We start from the raw sequence: 15465 nt of genomic DNA on the forward strand, positions 1-15465 counted from the left end.
TTGGTACCAATGGTCACTTTTAAACCAAGGACCACATTACTTCTGATGGCAAGTTGGTCACCAACACTTTGGCACCAACTATGCTGGTACCAAAGTCATTGACCTCAGCCAGGATGGTACTGTGTAATACCATTCTGCAATTCTGTGTATCCTTGACATTGGTGCCTGCGATGCTTTCTTGACACCCAGAACAGTAAGCCACTGTGTTACCCCTTTGCCTCAGCAAGAGAGAGTTTTGCTGGAGCTTAAACTGTGTGTATCAGCTCCTTGCCACACCAGTCTGTCTGCCTCACCAGGAAACTCTTTGAGACACTGCAGTCTTAATCTTGCCTTGCAGGAAACATTCATTGAACCCCAGATCCTGAAACCCTGAAAAAGTGTTCCTCTGCAGTATCCAGTGCCTATCAGTGTACACTTGCAGAAACTACCAAGTCCACTGTCTCCAAAAGAACAGAAGATACACCAGTCTGCTGGCTCAACTGAGAATGCACACCTCACTTTAGTAGAACAGCACAGAGATTAATTTGTAATAAAACAAGAATAAGTTAATTAGTAAAGACTGGAGATCTAAAGTGATACTAAGCAGAGACAACAGAAACAGAAAATGGTTTCTTTCTAGTGTCTAAAACTTAACAGACTACAATTCTGATTTCAGGCAATTTCTCACCTCCACTCAGTTCTCAGCATCCTCAATCCACATGGTTGGGGGAGCCACCTTTCACAGAAGAGCCCTGGCCCCGTTGGCCCTAAAGTGATGTATAACACCACATTTCTTCCCTTTTGTAGTCCATAAATCTTCGAAGTGTATACCTTGAAAAGTAAGACCAGACAAAGTTCCTCTCCCCTGATCCTTGTTCTTTGGAGTGTAGGTGCCAAGCTCCTTCTTCAATTTCAGGTCAATTTGCTTTTTTGATTGGCTTGATCACTTTGTTTCCCTGAGATGCAAATGTACTTTTATTTTCCCATGCTTGTAATCAAGCCAGGCTGTTTTGTTATCTGTCTGTTAGCTTGATCCATGTAGACAGATAAATCCACATTCCTTTGTCTAGGGCAGGCTTGTTTATAAGCTGCCTCCAAAACATTTTTAAGAACATATTTCCAGCACACATATGTAACTTTTTATACACAACCTATACATACACCACACAATCGTGATCAGTTTTCAAGACACAGGCTAAATATTCTGATAACAATATTTTTGGTGTGCTCTTTGCCAGTTGGCATAAAGGGACTCTTAGGATCATAGTGCCCCGTATAACACTGAAGGACTCTACCAATGGTTCTAGGATCACCCCTATTTGATCAGCTCTGGGAAATTGTCATAAGGCTGCCTTGGTAATGACTTAAAGGCAGAGTGCAGCAGAAAGATCATTTCTGCCATTGGAGGAGGACTACCCCTTTTCTCCTTCAGAGGCCTGCAGCAGAGCCTCTGCTCCTGGGAACCTCCCTCATTTCTGTTGATGGCCCAATGGGAGTATGACATGGACCATGAACTTGAAACTCTTAAGGGAAGTGGAAGAACATCAAGGTTGCACAGAAAACCCCCATCTGGATACTCACTGATATGCTGACCTCACTATCTGTACTGGCCCAGGCCGTATTGATCCCTCTGAAGGATAGATCCATATACAAAGCAATCATCATTGTTCATGGTATCCGGAGCCAGGTCTCTCCCACTGATAATGTAAGTCTCGTTGGCCCCAAGCCAGCCCTGGCTAGTGCAGGGAGACGAGAAGTTTAGCAGAGAAGAGCATTTCAGAGCAGGACCTCAACTAGAAGCCATGCAAGTTGATGGCTGTGCTGGAGGAAAACATTCTTGGTTTAGAGGAGCAAGGTGAGATGCTACTAAGAATCAGAGAAGCTGGTAAGTTCCTAGACACCCAGCTTTGGGAAACACCTGTACCCCATGTTGAAGAAAGAATGGAACTGGCCACAAATGAATAATTCAGAGAGGAAGCCTTTGAGGAGGCCTGACAGTTCGTAAGTACTGGAGGCAAGAATTCACGGCAGCCTTCTACACAATTGGAGACATGAGGATAGGCAGACTATGACCACCGAAGAGAAGAGAAGCAGGAGGAATTCCGCACAGCTAGAAGCCCTAAGGTGGAAACCAGACGTGTCATTTACCTGATATGCCTACCACATTGTGAAAAATTGGGATGCCTGGATATCAGGAGCAAGTGTTAAATCTCCAGAAGATTTGCCCTTCCTAATGCAAATGGAGCAGTTCTTAGAGGGTGTTCCTGAGGAACTAGAAAGATACATCCTAGATGGGAAGCCCAAAACTGTAATCAAGGCTGGGGGAGATTGGAGCCAAATGGGTGGAGGTGGCAGCAAAGAAAATAACTGGTCGCAGTTGGAGCGGATACCAGAAGCGGATACCAGACCACACCCTACTACCAGGGGCAGCCCAAGGCCCCAGCTACCCCCGAAGGAACCCTCCAGCCACCTTATCATCCCGCCACACCGTCTCCAGCAATCCAGCTCACCCCAGTGACCCGTCAGCTGGACGATGTTTTAAATGTAATGAGCAGGGGCATGTAAAGGCCAACTGCCCCAAGAACCTCAACAGATGACAGTTCATTGCACCGGAATCACACCAGAGGTCCTCAGGCCCAGATACCTCCCAGATACCCTCGGAGCGGAGGGAAACTGTGAGTGTGGGCGGGAAGAAGTTTACTGCATGGAGGGACACCGGAGCACAAGTGTTGGCTATCCATGCTTCCTTAGTAAACCCCAATTTAATCAACCCAGAGATCCAAGTGACGATTCAACCTTTCAAGTCCAACTCTTTCAATTTGCCTACAACCAAGTTGCCTGTCCAGTACAAGGGCTGGTCAGGAATGTGGACTTCTGCAGTCTATGATGATTATCCCATCCCCATGCTGTTGGGGGAAGACTTGGCCAATCATGTGAAGCGAGCCAAGAGGGTGGGAATGGTCACCCGCAGCCAGGCTAAGCAAGCTGTCATGCCTAACTCTGTTCCGAAAACTTCTACCAGGACCCGATCAGAGATAATGGAACTGGACCCCATGCCATCGTCTGCAACAGCAGTAGTGGATCCAGTCACAGAGACCCAGACAGAGCCAGTCTCAGAACCAGAACCAGCGGAAAAACCAGCACCAGAACCATTGCAAGCACTGAACCCACTACTTGCAACCCCACCACCAGAGGGCCCCACCGAACCTGAACCGGCAGCAGCCGATAAACCTACACAAGAGGCTCAGCTGGAGCCTGAACCCCAACATAGTGCACCAGCGGAGAGCAGTTCACGGTCAACAGAAGCAGCCCCATCCCCTACATCGCTTCCAAAGGGACCAAGCATAGCTCCACTATCTAATGAGGAACTGATGTCTCCAGCATCAAGGGAATAGTTCCAGACCGAACAGGAAGCAGATGAAAGCCTCCAGAGAGCTTGGACGGCGGCACGGAGCAACCCACCGCCTCTCAGCTCTTCTAATCGATCCAGGTTTGTTGTAGAAAGAGGACTTTTATACAAGGAAACTCTTTCTGGTGGACACCAGGAAGACTGGCATCCACAGAGACAGTTGGTAGTTCCAACTAAGTACCGGGTCAAGCTCTTGAGCTTAGCTCACAATCATCCTAGTGGCCATGCTGGGGTGAACAGGACCAAAGACTGTTTGGGGAAGTCATTCCACTGGGAGGGAATGGGCAAGGATGTTTCTACCTATGTCCGGTCTCGTGAAGTATGCCTGTCATAAATATAAAGGGAAGGGTAAACCCCTTTACAATCCTCTCACCTGTAAAGGGTTAAGAAGCTAAAGGTAACCTCGCTGGCACCTGACCAAAATGACCAATGAGGAGACAAGATACTTTCAAAAGCTGGGAGGAGGGAGAGAAACAAAGGATCTGTGTGTCCGTTGGTATGCTGCTTTTGCTGGGGATAGAACAGGAATGGAGTCTTGGAACTTTAGTAAGTAATCTAGCTAGGTATGTGTTAGATTATGATTTCTTTAAATGGCTAAGAAAAGAATTGTGCTGAATAGAATGACTATTTCTGTCTGTGTGTCTTTTTTGTAACTTAAGGTTTTGCCTAGAGGGATTCTCTATGTTTTGAATCCAATTACCCTGTAAGGTATCTACCATCCTGATTTTACAGAGGTGATTTCTTTACTTCTATTTACTTCTATTTCTATTAAAAGTCGTCTTGTAAGAAAACTGAATGCTTTTTCATTGTTCTCAGATCCAAGGGTTTGGGTCTGTGGTCACCTATGCAAATTGGTGAGGATTTTTACCAAACCTTTCCCAGGAAGTGGGGTGTAAGGGTTGGGAGGATTTTGGGGGGAAAGACATGTCCAAACTACGTTTCCCAGTAAACCCAGTTAGAGTTTGGTGGTGGCAGTGGATGTTCCAAGGACAAAGGATAAAATTAATTTGTACCTTGGGGAAGTTTTAACCTAAGCTGGTGAAAGTAAGCTTAGGAGGTTTTCATGCAGGTCCCCACATCTGTACCCTAGAGTTGAGAGTGGGGGAGGAACCTTGACAATGCCAAAGAGTGGGAAAACCCCAAGACCAGGTCAAAGCCCCTCTCCAGCCACTCCCCATCATTGAGGTTCCATTTCAGCGAGTAGCTGTGGCTATTCTGGGTCCTTTTCCAAAAAAGACACGCAGAGGAAAGCTGACTTTCATGGATGTTGCCACCCGATGTCATGAAATACTGACTTTCATGGATGTTGCCACCTGATGGCCGGAAGCAGGAGCTCTAAGCAACACCAGGGCTAAAAGTGTGTGCCAGGCACTAACAGACATTTTTGCCAGGGTAAGTTGGCCCTCCGGCATCCTCACAGATGCAGGAACTAATTTCCTGGCAGGAACTATGGAAAGCCTTTGGGAAGCTCATGGGGTAAATCACTTGGTTGCCACTCCTCCACCATGCCATTTGTTTGATGGTGGTAAGAAGTTTAATGGAACTTTGGGGGCCATGATACATAAATTCTTAAATGAGCACTCCAATGATTGGGACCTAGTGTTGCAGCAGTTTTGCTGTTTGCCTACAGAGCTGTACCACATCCTAGTTTAGGGTTTTCACCATTAGAACTTGTATATGGCTGCGAGGTTAAGGGACCATTACAGTTGGTGAAGCAGCAATGGGAGGGACTTACACCTTCTCCAGGAGCTAATATTCTGGACTTTGTAACCAACCTATAAAACACCCTCCGTAACTCTAGCCCTTACAAAAGAAAACCTAAAGGATGCTCAAAAAGAGCAAAAAGCCTGGTATGATAAACATGCCAGAGAGCGTTCCTTCAAAGTCGGGGACCAGGTCATGGTCTTAAAGGCGCTCCAGGCCCATAAAATGGAAGCATCGTGAGAAGAGCCATTCATGGTCCAGGAGCGCCTGTGAGCTGTTAATTATCTCATAGCATTCCCCACCTCCAACCGAAAGCCTAAGGTATACCATATTAATTTTCTAAAGCCCTTTTATTCCAGAGAATTAAAGGTTTGTCAATTTACAGCCCAGGGAGGAGAGGACGCTGAGTGGCCTGAAGGTGTCTACTATGAAGGGAAAAGTGCTGGTGGCATGGAAGAGGTGAACCTCTCCAGGACCCTTGGACATATGCAGCGACAGCACATCCAGGAGCTGTGCACTAGCTACTCGCCGACGTTCTCAGCCATCCCAGGACTGACTGAACGGGCATACCACTCCATTGACACAGGTAATGCTCACCCAATTAAAGTCCAACCTTACCGGGTGTCTCCTCAAGCTAAAGCTGCTATAGAACGGGAGATCCAGGATATGCTACAGATGGGGGTAATCCGCCCCTTTGGCAGTGTGTGGGCATCTCCAGTGGTTCTAGTTCCCAAACCTGATGGGGAGATACGTTTTTGCATGGACTACCATAAGCTAAATGCTGTAACTCGTCCAGAGAAGTATCGAATGCCACGCACAGATGAGCTATTGGAGAAACTGGGATGGGCCCAGTTCATCGCTACCTTGGACTGAACCAAGGAGTACTGGCAGGTATCGCTAGATGAATCTGCCAAGGAATGGTCAGCCTTCGCCACACATGTCGGGCTGTATGAATTTAATGTACTCCCTTTCGGGCTGCGGAATGCATCCGCCATCTTCCAAAGACTTGTAGATGGTCTCCTAGCGGGATTAGGAGAATATGCAGTCGCCTACCTTGACGATGTGGCCATATTTTCGGATTCCTGGGCAGAACACCTGGAACATCTACAAAAAGTCTTCGAGAGCATAAGGGAGGCAGGACTAACTGTTAAGGCTAAGAAGTGTCAAATAGGCCTAAACAGAGTGACTTATTTGGACACGAGGTGGGTCAAGGAACTATCAGTCCCCTACAGGCCGAAATGGATGCTATCCAAAAGTGGCCTGTCTCAAAGTCAAAGAAACAGGTTCAATCCTTAGGCTTGGTCAGTTATTACAGGCGATTTGTACCGCAATACAGCCAAATCGCCGCCCCACTGATAGACCTAACCAAAAAGAAACAGCCAAATGCCGTTCAGTGGACCGAAGAGTGTCAGAAGGCCTTTAACCAGCTTAAAAGCGACACTCATGTCTGACCCTGTGCTAAGGGCCCCAGACTTTGACAAACCGTTTCCAGTAATCACAGATGTGTCTGAGCATGGTGTGGGAGCGGTTTTAATGCAGGAAGGACCGGATCAAGAATTCCACCCTGTAGTGTTTCTCAGCAAGAGGCTGTCTGAGAGGGAAAGCAACTGGTCAGTCAGTGAAAAAGAATGTCACGCCATTGTCTATGCTCTGGAAAAGTTATGCCCATATGTTTGGGGACGGTGTTTCCACCTGCAAACCGACCATGCTGCGCTACAGTGGCTTCATACTGCCATGGAAAATAACAAAAAAAATTATTCAGTGGAGTTTAGCTCTCCAAGATTTTGATTTCGACATCCAACACATCTCAGGAGCTTCTAATAAAGTGGCTGATGCACTCTCCTGTGAAAGTTTCCCAGAATCAACTGGTTAAAATTGTCCTTGAGATGTGGAAAATATTGTTAGTCTTTATATACTTGGTAGTATATTTAGAGGTGCATGTGTCTTATTAACTCTGTTTTCTCTTAGCGGTCCAGGAAGAGATCCCAGCCAGTGTTTCACCCTATCTGTGATTTGGGGGGCATGCTATAAATATAAAGGGAAGGGTAAATACCATTAAAATCCCTCCTGGCCAGAGGCAAAACCCTTTCACCTGTAAAGGATTAAGAAGCTAGGATAACCTCGCTGGCACCTGACCAAAATGACCAATGAGGAGACAAGATACTTTCAAAAGCTGGGGGGAGGGAGAAACAAAGCCTCTCTCTCTGTCTGTGTGATGCTTTTGCCAGGGACAGAACAGGAATGGAGTCTTAGAACTTAGTAAGTAATCTAGCTAGGTATGCGTTAGATTCTGATTTCTTTAAATGGCAGAGAAAGTAGGCGGTGCTGAATGGAATGTATATTCCTGTTTTTGTGTCTTTTTGTAACTTAAGGTTTTGCCTAGAGGGATTCTCTATGATTTGAATCTAATTACCCTTTAAGGTATTTACCATCCTGATTTTACAGAGGTGATGTTTTTTACTTCTATAAAAATTCTTCTTTTAAGAAACTGAATGGTTTTTCATTGTTCTTAAGATCCAAGGGTTTGGGTCTGTGGTCACCTGTGCAAATTGGTGAGGATTTTTATCAAGCCTTCTGCAGGAAAGGGGGGTGTAACGTTTGGGAGGATTTTGGGGGGAAAGACGTTTCCAAACGGAGTCTTTCCTAATAATACTGGTTAGATGTTAGGTGATGGCAGTGAAAATCCAAGGACAAAAGGTAAAATAGTTTGTACCTTGGGGAAGTTTTAACCTAAGCTGGTAAAAGGAAGCTTAGTGAGTTTTCATGCAGGTCCCCACATCTGTAGCCTAGAGTTCAGAGTGGGGAAGGAACCTTGACAACTACCGTTGCATGAGATCTACTCATCAGGCGAAGAGAAGAGATTTACTTGTATGGGGTTGGTGGTGCAGAGGAATGGGGGGCAGAAGGAAGGGGAATTTGGGTGTACACTCGTCCTGCTCGATGCTTCTCTAGAATGCAAAGCAGCTGCAAACCCAATTTAACTGGCCAATATGCTCTAGCTGCTTTGTCCTAGTCCAGAGCAGTGTAAAGAAGCTAGAAAGTACTGGTGAATGTGATTTGAAAAGTTAAATTAAAAAATATATATATTTAAGGCACCTAAACAGATTTAATTTTGCTTTATAGTGATATCATGTAATAACCATACAACTATAATAACACATAATTTGTGATCACAAATTAGATGAGTTAAGGTTGAGTATATTTAAAGGCACATTACATCCTTCCCATCCCGTCCTGTCCTGCTAGAGGACAGCTTTAAGGTTGTTTTGATGCCCTGACTGTTCATTTCCATACCTTAAAATATCTAGGTTTCTTTTAAGTTTAATTTTCAACTCTGAATTCCCTGGATATATTGTGTATTTGGTGGATAGTTATAACAGCCATGTATGTTATTCAGATTGTTTCCCCTTCTTCTCACATCAGTGCCCTGGTCTGACACCAGTGTCATCTCTTTGCCAAGTGGTGGTAGGTAGGGCTTTCCAGTTGGTTGCCCAGTGGAGGAGAAATCAGCGATACAGAATCTAGATATATTTGAAGCATAACTTGTTTTATTTACATAGATACCAGTTCTGGAACAGAGATATTCACGCACAGCATGAAGGGCAATTCTTTCCTTCAGCAGTCCTAGCCAAATGCCAACGCCTGTTCCCAGAGAGCAATTCTGCCTCAAGAATTGATTCTAATCCAAGAACAAGACAGAGAGCCAACTCTCCTACTGCTCACACAGCTCCCTCTCCAAGGACCACTGCCTCTACATAGACGCTTGCATAATCTAAATCTAACAACATTATAGCATGTCTTCCCAAGACTGAATATTTACTCTCATGCTAAGAAAAGAAAACCATAGACGACTGTGCAACAGCTCCATGTGAAAAACAACTGCTGTAATATATAGTCTTCACCTTAACTCCATTTTAATGTAGTTTGTCTGAAAATAGAATATTATAATCTATACTAAACAATATAAACTAAATAATTACCCTTATTTTTCACTTACCAATGTTTAGCTAGTTCCTAAAGATCGAGGTATTTTTTTCATGCTTTGTGTGTATATAAAAAGATCTTCTACACTTTCCACAGTATGCATCCGATGAAGTGAGCTGTAGCTCACGAAAGCTTATGCTCAAATAAATTGGTTAGTCTCTAAGGTGCCACAAGTACTCCTTTTCTTTTTGCGAATACAGACTAACACGGCTGTTACTCTGAAACTCCTCCAGTATGTAGTCTTTATAGCAGGGGCAGGCAAACTATGGCCTGTGAGCCACATCTGGCCCATCAGACCATTTAATCCGGTCTTCAGCTCCCGCCGGGGAGCAGAATTGGGGTTTGCCCTGCTCAAGCCGGGGAGTGGGGTCGGGGGCTTGCCCTGCTCCATGCAGCTTCCAGGAAGCAGCTGGCACGACTGTCCGTCTGGCTCGACCCCCACCCCCCTGGCTCCTACATAGTATGAGGAGGCATGGCCAGGCAGCTCTGCACACCACCCCATCCACAGGTGCTGCCCCCACAGTTCTCATTGGTCACGGTTCCTGGCTGATGGGACCTGCAGGAATGGCGCCTGCGGATGGGGCAGCATGCAGAGCTGCCTGGCTGCGCCTCAGAGCCGGAAGGGCACATGCTTCCGGGAGCTGCCTCCACCCTTGAGTCCCCCCCACCCACGACCCAGTCCCCTGCCAGAGCCCTGATCTCTCTCCTGCCCTCCGAACCCCTTGATCCCAGCCCAGAGCCACCCCTTGTACCCCAAGCTCCTCATCCCTGGCCCCACCCCACAGCCCTCACACCCCTCTCCTGTACTCTAACCTCTTGCCCCAGCCTTGATCTCTCTCCCGTCCTCCAAACCCCTCAGTCCCAGCCTGGTGCCCCCTCCTGAACCCTAAACCCTTCATCCGCAGCCCCACTCCAGAGCCCTCCCCCCCCCCATATCCCAACCCAGAGCTCCCTCCTGCCGCCTGAACTCCTCATTTCTAGCCCCATCCCAGAGCCCTCACCCCCTCGCACGCTTCTACCCCCAATTTCGTGAACATTCATGGCCCACCATACAATTTCCATACCCTGATGTGGGCCTTAGGCCAAAAAGTTTGTCCACCCCTGCTTTATAGGCTAGACTTCAAATTCCAAAAGACTGCTTTCACCCAAGCAGACTATATGCCAATTTCTCAGTTTTAGCATGTAGTATGTAAATCCCACATCGACTCTAAATTGCTTGTTTAATTCCATGAAATTAAGCTGTGCTGCAGTAAATATATTTTAAAATTAAGTAATGGAGTTCTTTCCTAAATATTTACTGTATTATATATTACAGGAAAAGAAGTAAATATGGATGCTTGTTACTTTGTAAGTAATGCTTTCTTTGAGTTTTATGGTACATGGGCCAGAGAAGGGAATGTAGAAAAACATACTGCTTGGAAGTATTACATTGCAGCCCCGCCACCCCAACAACTCCATATCTCTCCCCTTTTAGGTCCCAGTCCAACAAGACATTTCAGCATGTGTTTACCTTTAAGCAAAGGAGGCCTGATCCAAAACCCATTGTCTTCAATGGTCAGATATTCCGGGTTGTAATCCAGACCAGTGAGGGGCTGTGTTGCCCCTGCTCTGCAACCTCGGGTGCCTCACAAAGCTTTGCTCTGATAGCTTCCAACTTGGGTTGCTCACAATCAGCCTGCCAGCAAGTCACACCCTGAGTGTCTGTGTATAGCCACAGCCCTGGTCCAACAACTCTGACTCCAGCAGCTTGTCAGCAGCACACCATCCACATTCTGGCTTCCAGCAGCTTTGGTTACTACTTGCAGGTTGACAGCAACATACTCCTAGAACCAAATTTCCCCTCCTCCCCTGCAAATATATGTTCTGCACTGTCCAGCCCTCTCTTGGACAGTTCAGGTATTTTCTGTCTGTTGCCCCTCAGTATCTAACAGTTTGCTACTTTAAATGTAGTTACCCATGCATTTCAGTGTAGACACACCATTGGATTAAAGGATAAAACAAATTTATTTAACTACAAAGATATGGGTTTTAAATGAGTACAAGTATAAGGCACTAAAGCCAGAAATGTTTGCAAGAGAAATAAAGATAAAATGCTTTTTAGTACTAAAACTTAACAAACTAGACTTGATTCAAGGTGCAGTCCCTTACCATATGCTCCCAGTAGCTTTGCTGACCAAATTCTCAGGCCAGGATCTTCTCCCAAAGTCCAAGGGCTGTTTCTTTTGTTGTCTTTGGTGAAAGAGAGAGAGGTGGATAGGGAGAGTTACATTGGGGTATTTTTGCACTTCCCTGTTCTAGTCCAGTCCCCTTTTGAAATGCATTTTCCTGAGGGTTACCACTAGATAAACTTAATTCCTGCTGTGAGGACAGAGACAAGGAGTTCAGTGGTGAAAAAGGTTCAATGCCGCTGTTTGCTAAAATGCAGATCCATTTTTTCCTGCTCCCCCTTTTCTGCCAAAGAATAGCCTCTTGACAAGTGATTGCCCATCAACTTTGATAACTGACAAGAGGTGTAAGCTTGTCTTTCGTGTTTGAGAAACTAGTTTACTCAGACTTGCCTGGTAAACACATCAGACCTAATTTCAATTTGTTTATAACTTTACATATAATGTTGCCACATACATTTCACGATGACATTATTGACCAGTGAGTTATTAATTTTAAATGGTATCTTACAAGGCATATTTTGTACAAAGATTAATACACAAGTCCAAAATTGACTCTAAATTGGTCTGTTAAATGGTTTTCCTCCATAAGTTGAATCTGCCTTTCAGTAAATATTTTTAAAATAATGAAGTTCTTTCCTAAATACTAAGTATGTTGTACATTAGAGGAAAACATTAAGCTAATTCTGAAGTGCTTTGTAGGAGTGGGGCCTTAGGCCCAGATTTTTAAAGGTACTTAGGTGCCTAAAGATGCAGAAACATGCCTAGTGGGATTTTCAGAAGTATTTAGGCACCTAACTCATGTTGAAATCAATGCACATGTGCTTTTGAAAATCCCATTAGGTGCCTATCTGCATCTTTAGGCAACTGAAAGACTTCAAAAATCAGGCCCTTACTCTCTGTTCCCACCACCTCTAAAATCCCATATCATAGCAAAATTCCATATCATAGCAACTCTCTGTGTTAAGCAGTTTTGAACATGGTTGTCTGGAGTGTCTTGTCTTTTTTGTTTGGCTAGAGAGCTTAATATTTTGACCATTAATGGTTACTGGGTTTCCATCATGTTATATTTTGAAAGTTCTGTGAAATAATATAAGTATACAATCACTCAGTTGATGTTTAAATTTAAATTAATATTTCTATTTAAAAATAGAGAGCCAGGCATTTATAAAAGATAAATACAAACTGACTCAGTAAAAGTAAAATGATTAGCTTATATTTATATTTTTCTTGGAAAATGAGTTTTTATATTAAAAATAAAAAGAACAGAAACATTTAAAGTTTGATATATTTTAAAGGTCAAGGATAGAATTGAAATGATAGAAAATGTTGAAACAGAAGCAACAGTGAAGTGGAGAAGAGTGGAAGACCCAACAGAAATTTCATATGCAAAGCCATGTATGGATAGGTTAGTTGACTAAAAAAGCTTGTTAGTATTCCTCAAGTGTTAACATTTTACAGTTTTAATATATCATTAGACTTCCCATGATTCCATTGTTGTGCAGTCTGTTGTTCCAGTTGGTTTTTAACCTTCCACCTGCATTTCATTGGATGTATCTGTATTTAGGGCAAGATTGTTACTTCCTTTATGTTTCCTTGCAGGAGAGTAAGGGGGACATAAGGCTCCTCTTTTATTCCTCTGCACTAGCTACCCATATTATAAGTAGCACTCCAGAGGGGAGAAGGAGCCACTACTGCCCCTTCTAACCAGTCAGCACAGCTGAGTTGGTGCAGAAGGACAAGCATTCTTCACTATGTAAAGGACTGGTAAAGATTACTTTTTCGAGAGCTGTACCTGTGGGTGCTCCACTCTAGGTGTTGGTGCGTCCCTTCGCCTTCTCTCGGAGATTTTTACAGCAGTACTTGTACCAGTCACGCACGCGCAGAACTTGCCCCCCTCTGCCCTCCGAGTGTATCTTTATAGTACAGGTGTGCGACCAGTCTCCTCAATTCCTTCTCTACCATCCCTGGCCTGAGATGGAGCTCAGCAGATTTGTTAGAAAACTTTTTCTCCCTTGTTACTCTTACCCTTTTAGATAGTTAATTTGTTACCAATAGTGTTAGTTATTAATGTTACCAGTACTGTGTGTTAGTTTCTCTCTTAAATAAAAGAAAAGAAAAGAAAAAAAAGTCTTAGTTCCTGTCAGCGCAGCCGCTTCCGATGTGCCTGGCTCCCCAGGCTTTAAGCGCTGCTCTAATTGTAAGGATGCCATCCCTCTGTCAGATGGCCATTCAAAATGAATAAAATGTTTGGGGGAGTCCCACATCCCCCCAAAATGTCCCCACTGCACCAAACCTAAGTCTAGGGCACGAAAGGATAGGGAGTTGAGGCTAAAGCTGCTCCTGCTGCAAAAATCCTTAGGTCCTGATTCTGGCTCTGCTCCACACCACAGCCCCCCACCTTTAAGAAGATGAAGAAAACTTCAAAAAAAAAATCACCTTCTGTCACCCGCAAAGCGAACTTCACGGGACAAGGCTTCTCCCAGCAGGTTTACTGCCTCCTCCCAGCGCTTCCCTGGCTGAGCAATTTTGATCTGCCGGGCTCCTCCAGCACCACGCAAAACCCGCCTGTGGCTGCGGTGATAGCACAAAGCTCCAGTGCCGAGGCTTCAGGCTTCCAGTTGCCTGCCTCTCAGATGACACCTTTCGGCACCGCGGTGAAAGCGGTGCCAATACATGTGGATGTGCATGACCCCCCACAGGCTATCACTGGTCTACCAGCACCAACACCTGCTGAGCAGGCTGGCAGCCAAACAACTTTAAAGACATAGGTGCAGAGGAACTTTTCATCGCAGCAAATTCCTCTCGCACAGCCCTCACCACACAGGTGCTTCAGCACTCCAATTTATGCAGTCAAGTGACCTGCTTGTGTCACTCATTCTGCAGTCACCCTTACTGAATGCCTACTTCTCGCCAAATGCTCAGCCAGGGTCCAAAAAGCCTTCCTTCAGTGAGGAGGAAGCTGGTTTCTAGGAGGATTATTCACCATATGAAGTCTCTCATACTCAGACTCCAATTAATAGAGGTCATAGAAACATCACCTCGTCCTACTCTCAGGATCCTGCCCCATGGTGTGTAAACCCATGGATGGCACCACCTATGCCCTTCCTACCACAGTGGCAATATTGGGCCCCGTGGCATCCTATCCTTGAGACCACACTCACTATGGCACCTCAACCAGGCCCGACACTGGCCTGGCACCACAAGCTCATGAACCTGCCACTGATGCTGGTCACCAGACAGCACCATCCCAAGTGCAGAATCAGGCATGACCTGTCTCTAACCCAGTAGACCCAGTTTTATGCCTGACGAAGCCCTGCTTCCTCCTCCCCTGTCATCTTCAGATGACTTTTCAAAATTTCAAGACCTTTTCAAAAGAGTGGCCAGTGAATTAAGAATTAATCTGGAGGAGGTTCCTGAATAGCAGCATGAGTTAACGGACATCCTGCAGCCGCCTTCTTCTTCCAGGATTGCATTGCCGATCAACCCAGCCCTTCTGGAACCCGCCAAAGCCATCTGGCAGATTCCTGCTGCAAGCTTACCTACCTGCAAATGAACGGACCGCAAGTACTTCATCCCTTCTAAAGGCTCTGAATTTCTTTTCACTCATCCAGTGCCTAATTCGCCGGTAGTTGATGCAGTCAACCAAAAGAATAAGCACCAGTATCCCCACTCCACCCCAGCCAATAAAGACAGTAAATGTTTAGATCTGCTTGGATGTAAAGTATACTCATCTTCCACCCTACAATTTCAAATTGCTAATTATATGGCCGTTCTGGCAAAATATGATCACAAAAATTACAACAAATTCATGGACTTTATTGAGGACATTTCAGAAGCAAAGAAACCACAATTCACTGCTTTAATCTCTGAGGAACAAATCCTATCACATACTGCTTTGCAAGCGGCCCTCGATGTGGCCAATACGGCAGCAAGATCCACCATTACAGCAGTAGTCATGTGCTGACATTCGTGGCTCTCTTCTTCATTTCCTCGAGAGGTCCAGACTACTATTGAAGATCTTCCATTCGATGGTGACAAACTCTTTGCCTCCACAACGAACGACGTCCTTCACTCAATGAAGGATTCAAGAGCAACTCTCCGGTCTTTAGGAATACAAACCTTTATGACCAGAATGCGACAATATAGATACCAATCTTACCAATGTCCACACTACCCAACATATACCCAGCACTTCCAGAGATCACACGACCAACATCAGCA

At 45.2% G+C, this 15465-nt stretch overlaps 1 protein-coding gene across 1 annotated transcript in view; it reads left to right on the forward strand.

Annotated features, from left to right (window-relative positions):
• Positions 1-15208, forward strand: part of LOC140906139 (uncharacterized) — a 37036-nt gene extending 21828 nt beyond the window's left edge. The window contains exon 5 of the mRNA XM_073329643.1: positions 14856-15208. Coding sequence (XP_073185744.1) covers positions 14856-15208 — 353 coding nt within the window. The remainder of the gene's footprint in view (positions 1-14855) is intronic.
• Positions 15209-15465: the final 257 nt, after the last annotated feature.

Source organism: Lepidochelys kempii, chromosome 2 (assembly GCF_965140285.1).
Source record: "Lepidochelys kempii isolate rLepKem1 chromosome 2, rLepKem1.hap1, whole genome shotgun sequence".
NCBI lineage: Eukaryota > Metazoa > Chordata > Testudines > Cheloniidae > Lepidochelys > Lepidochelys kempii.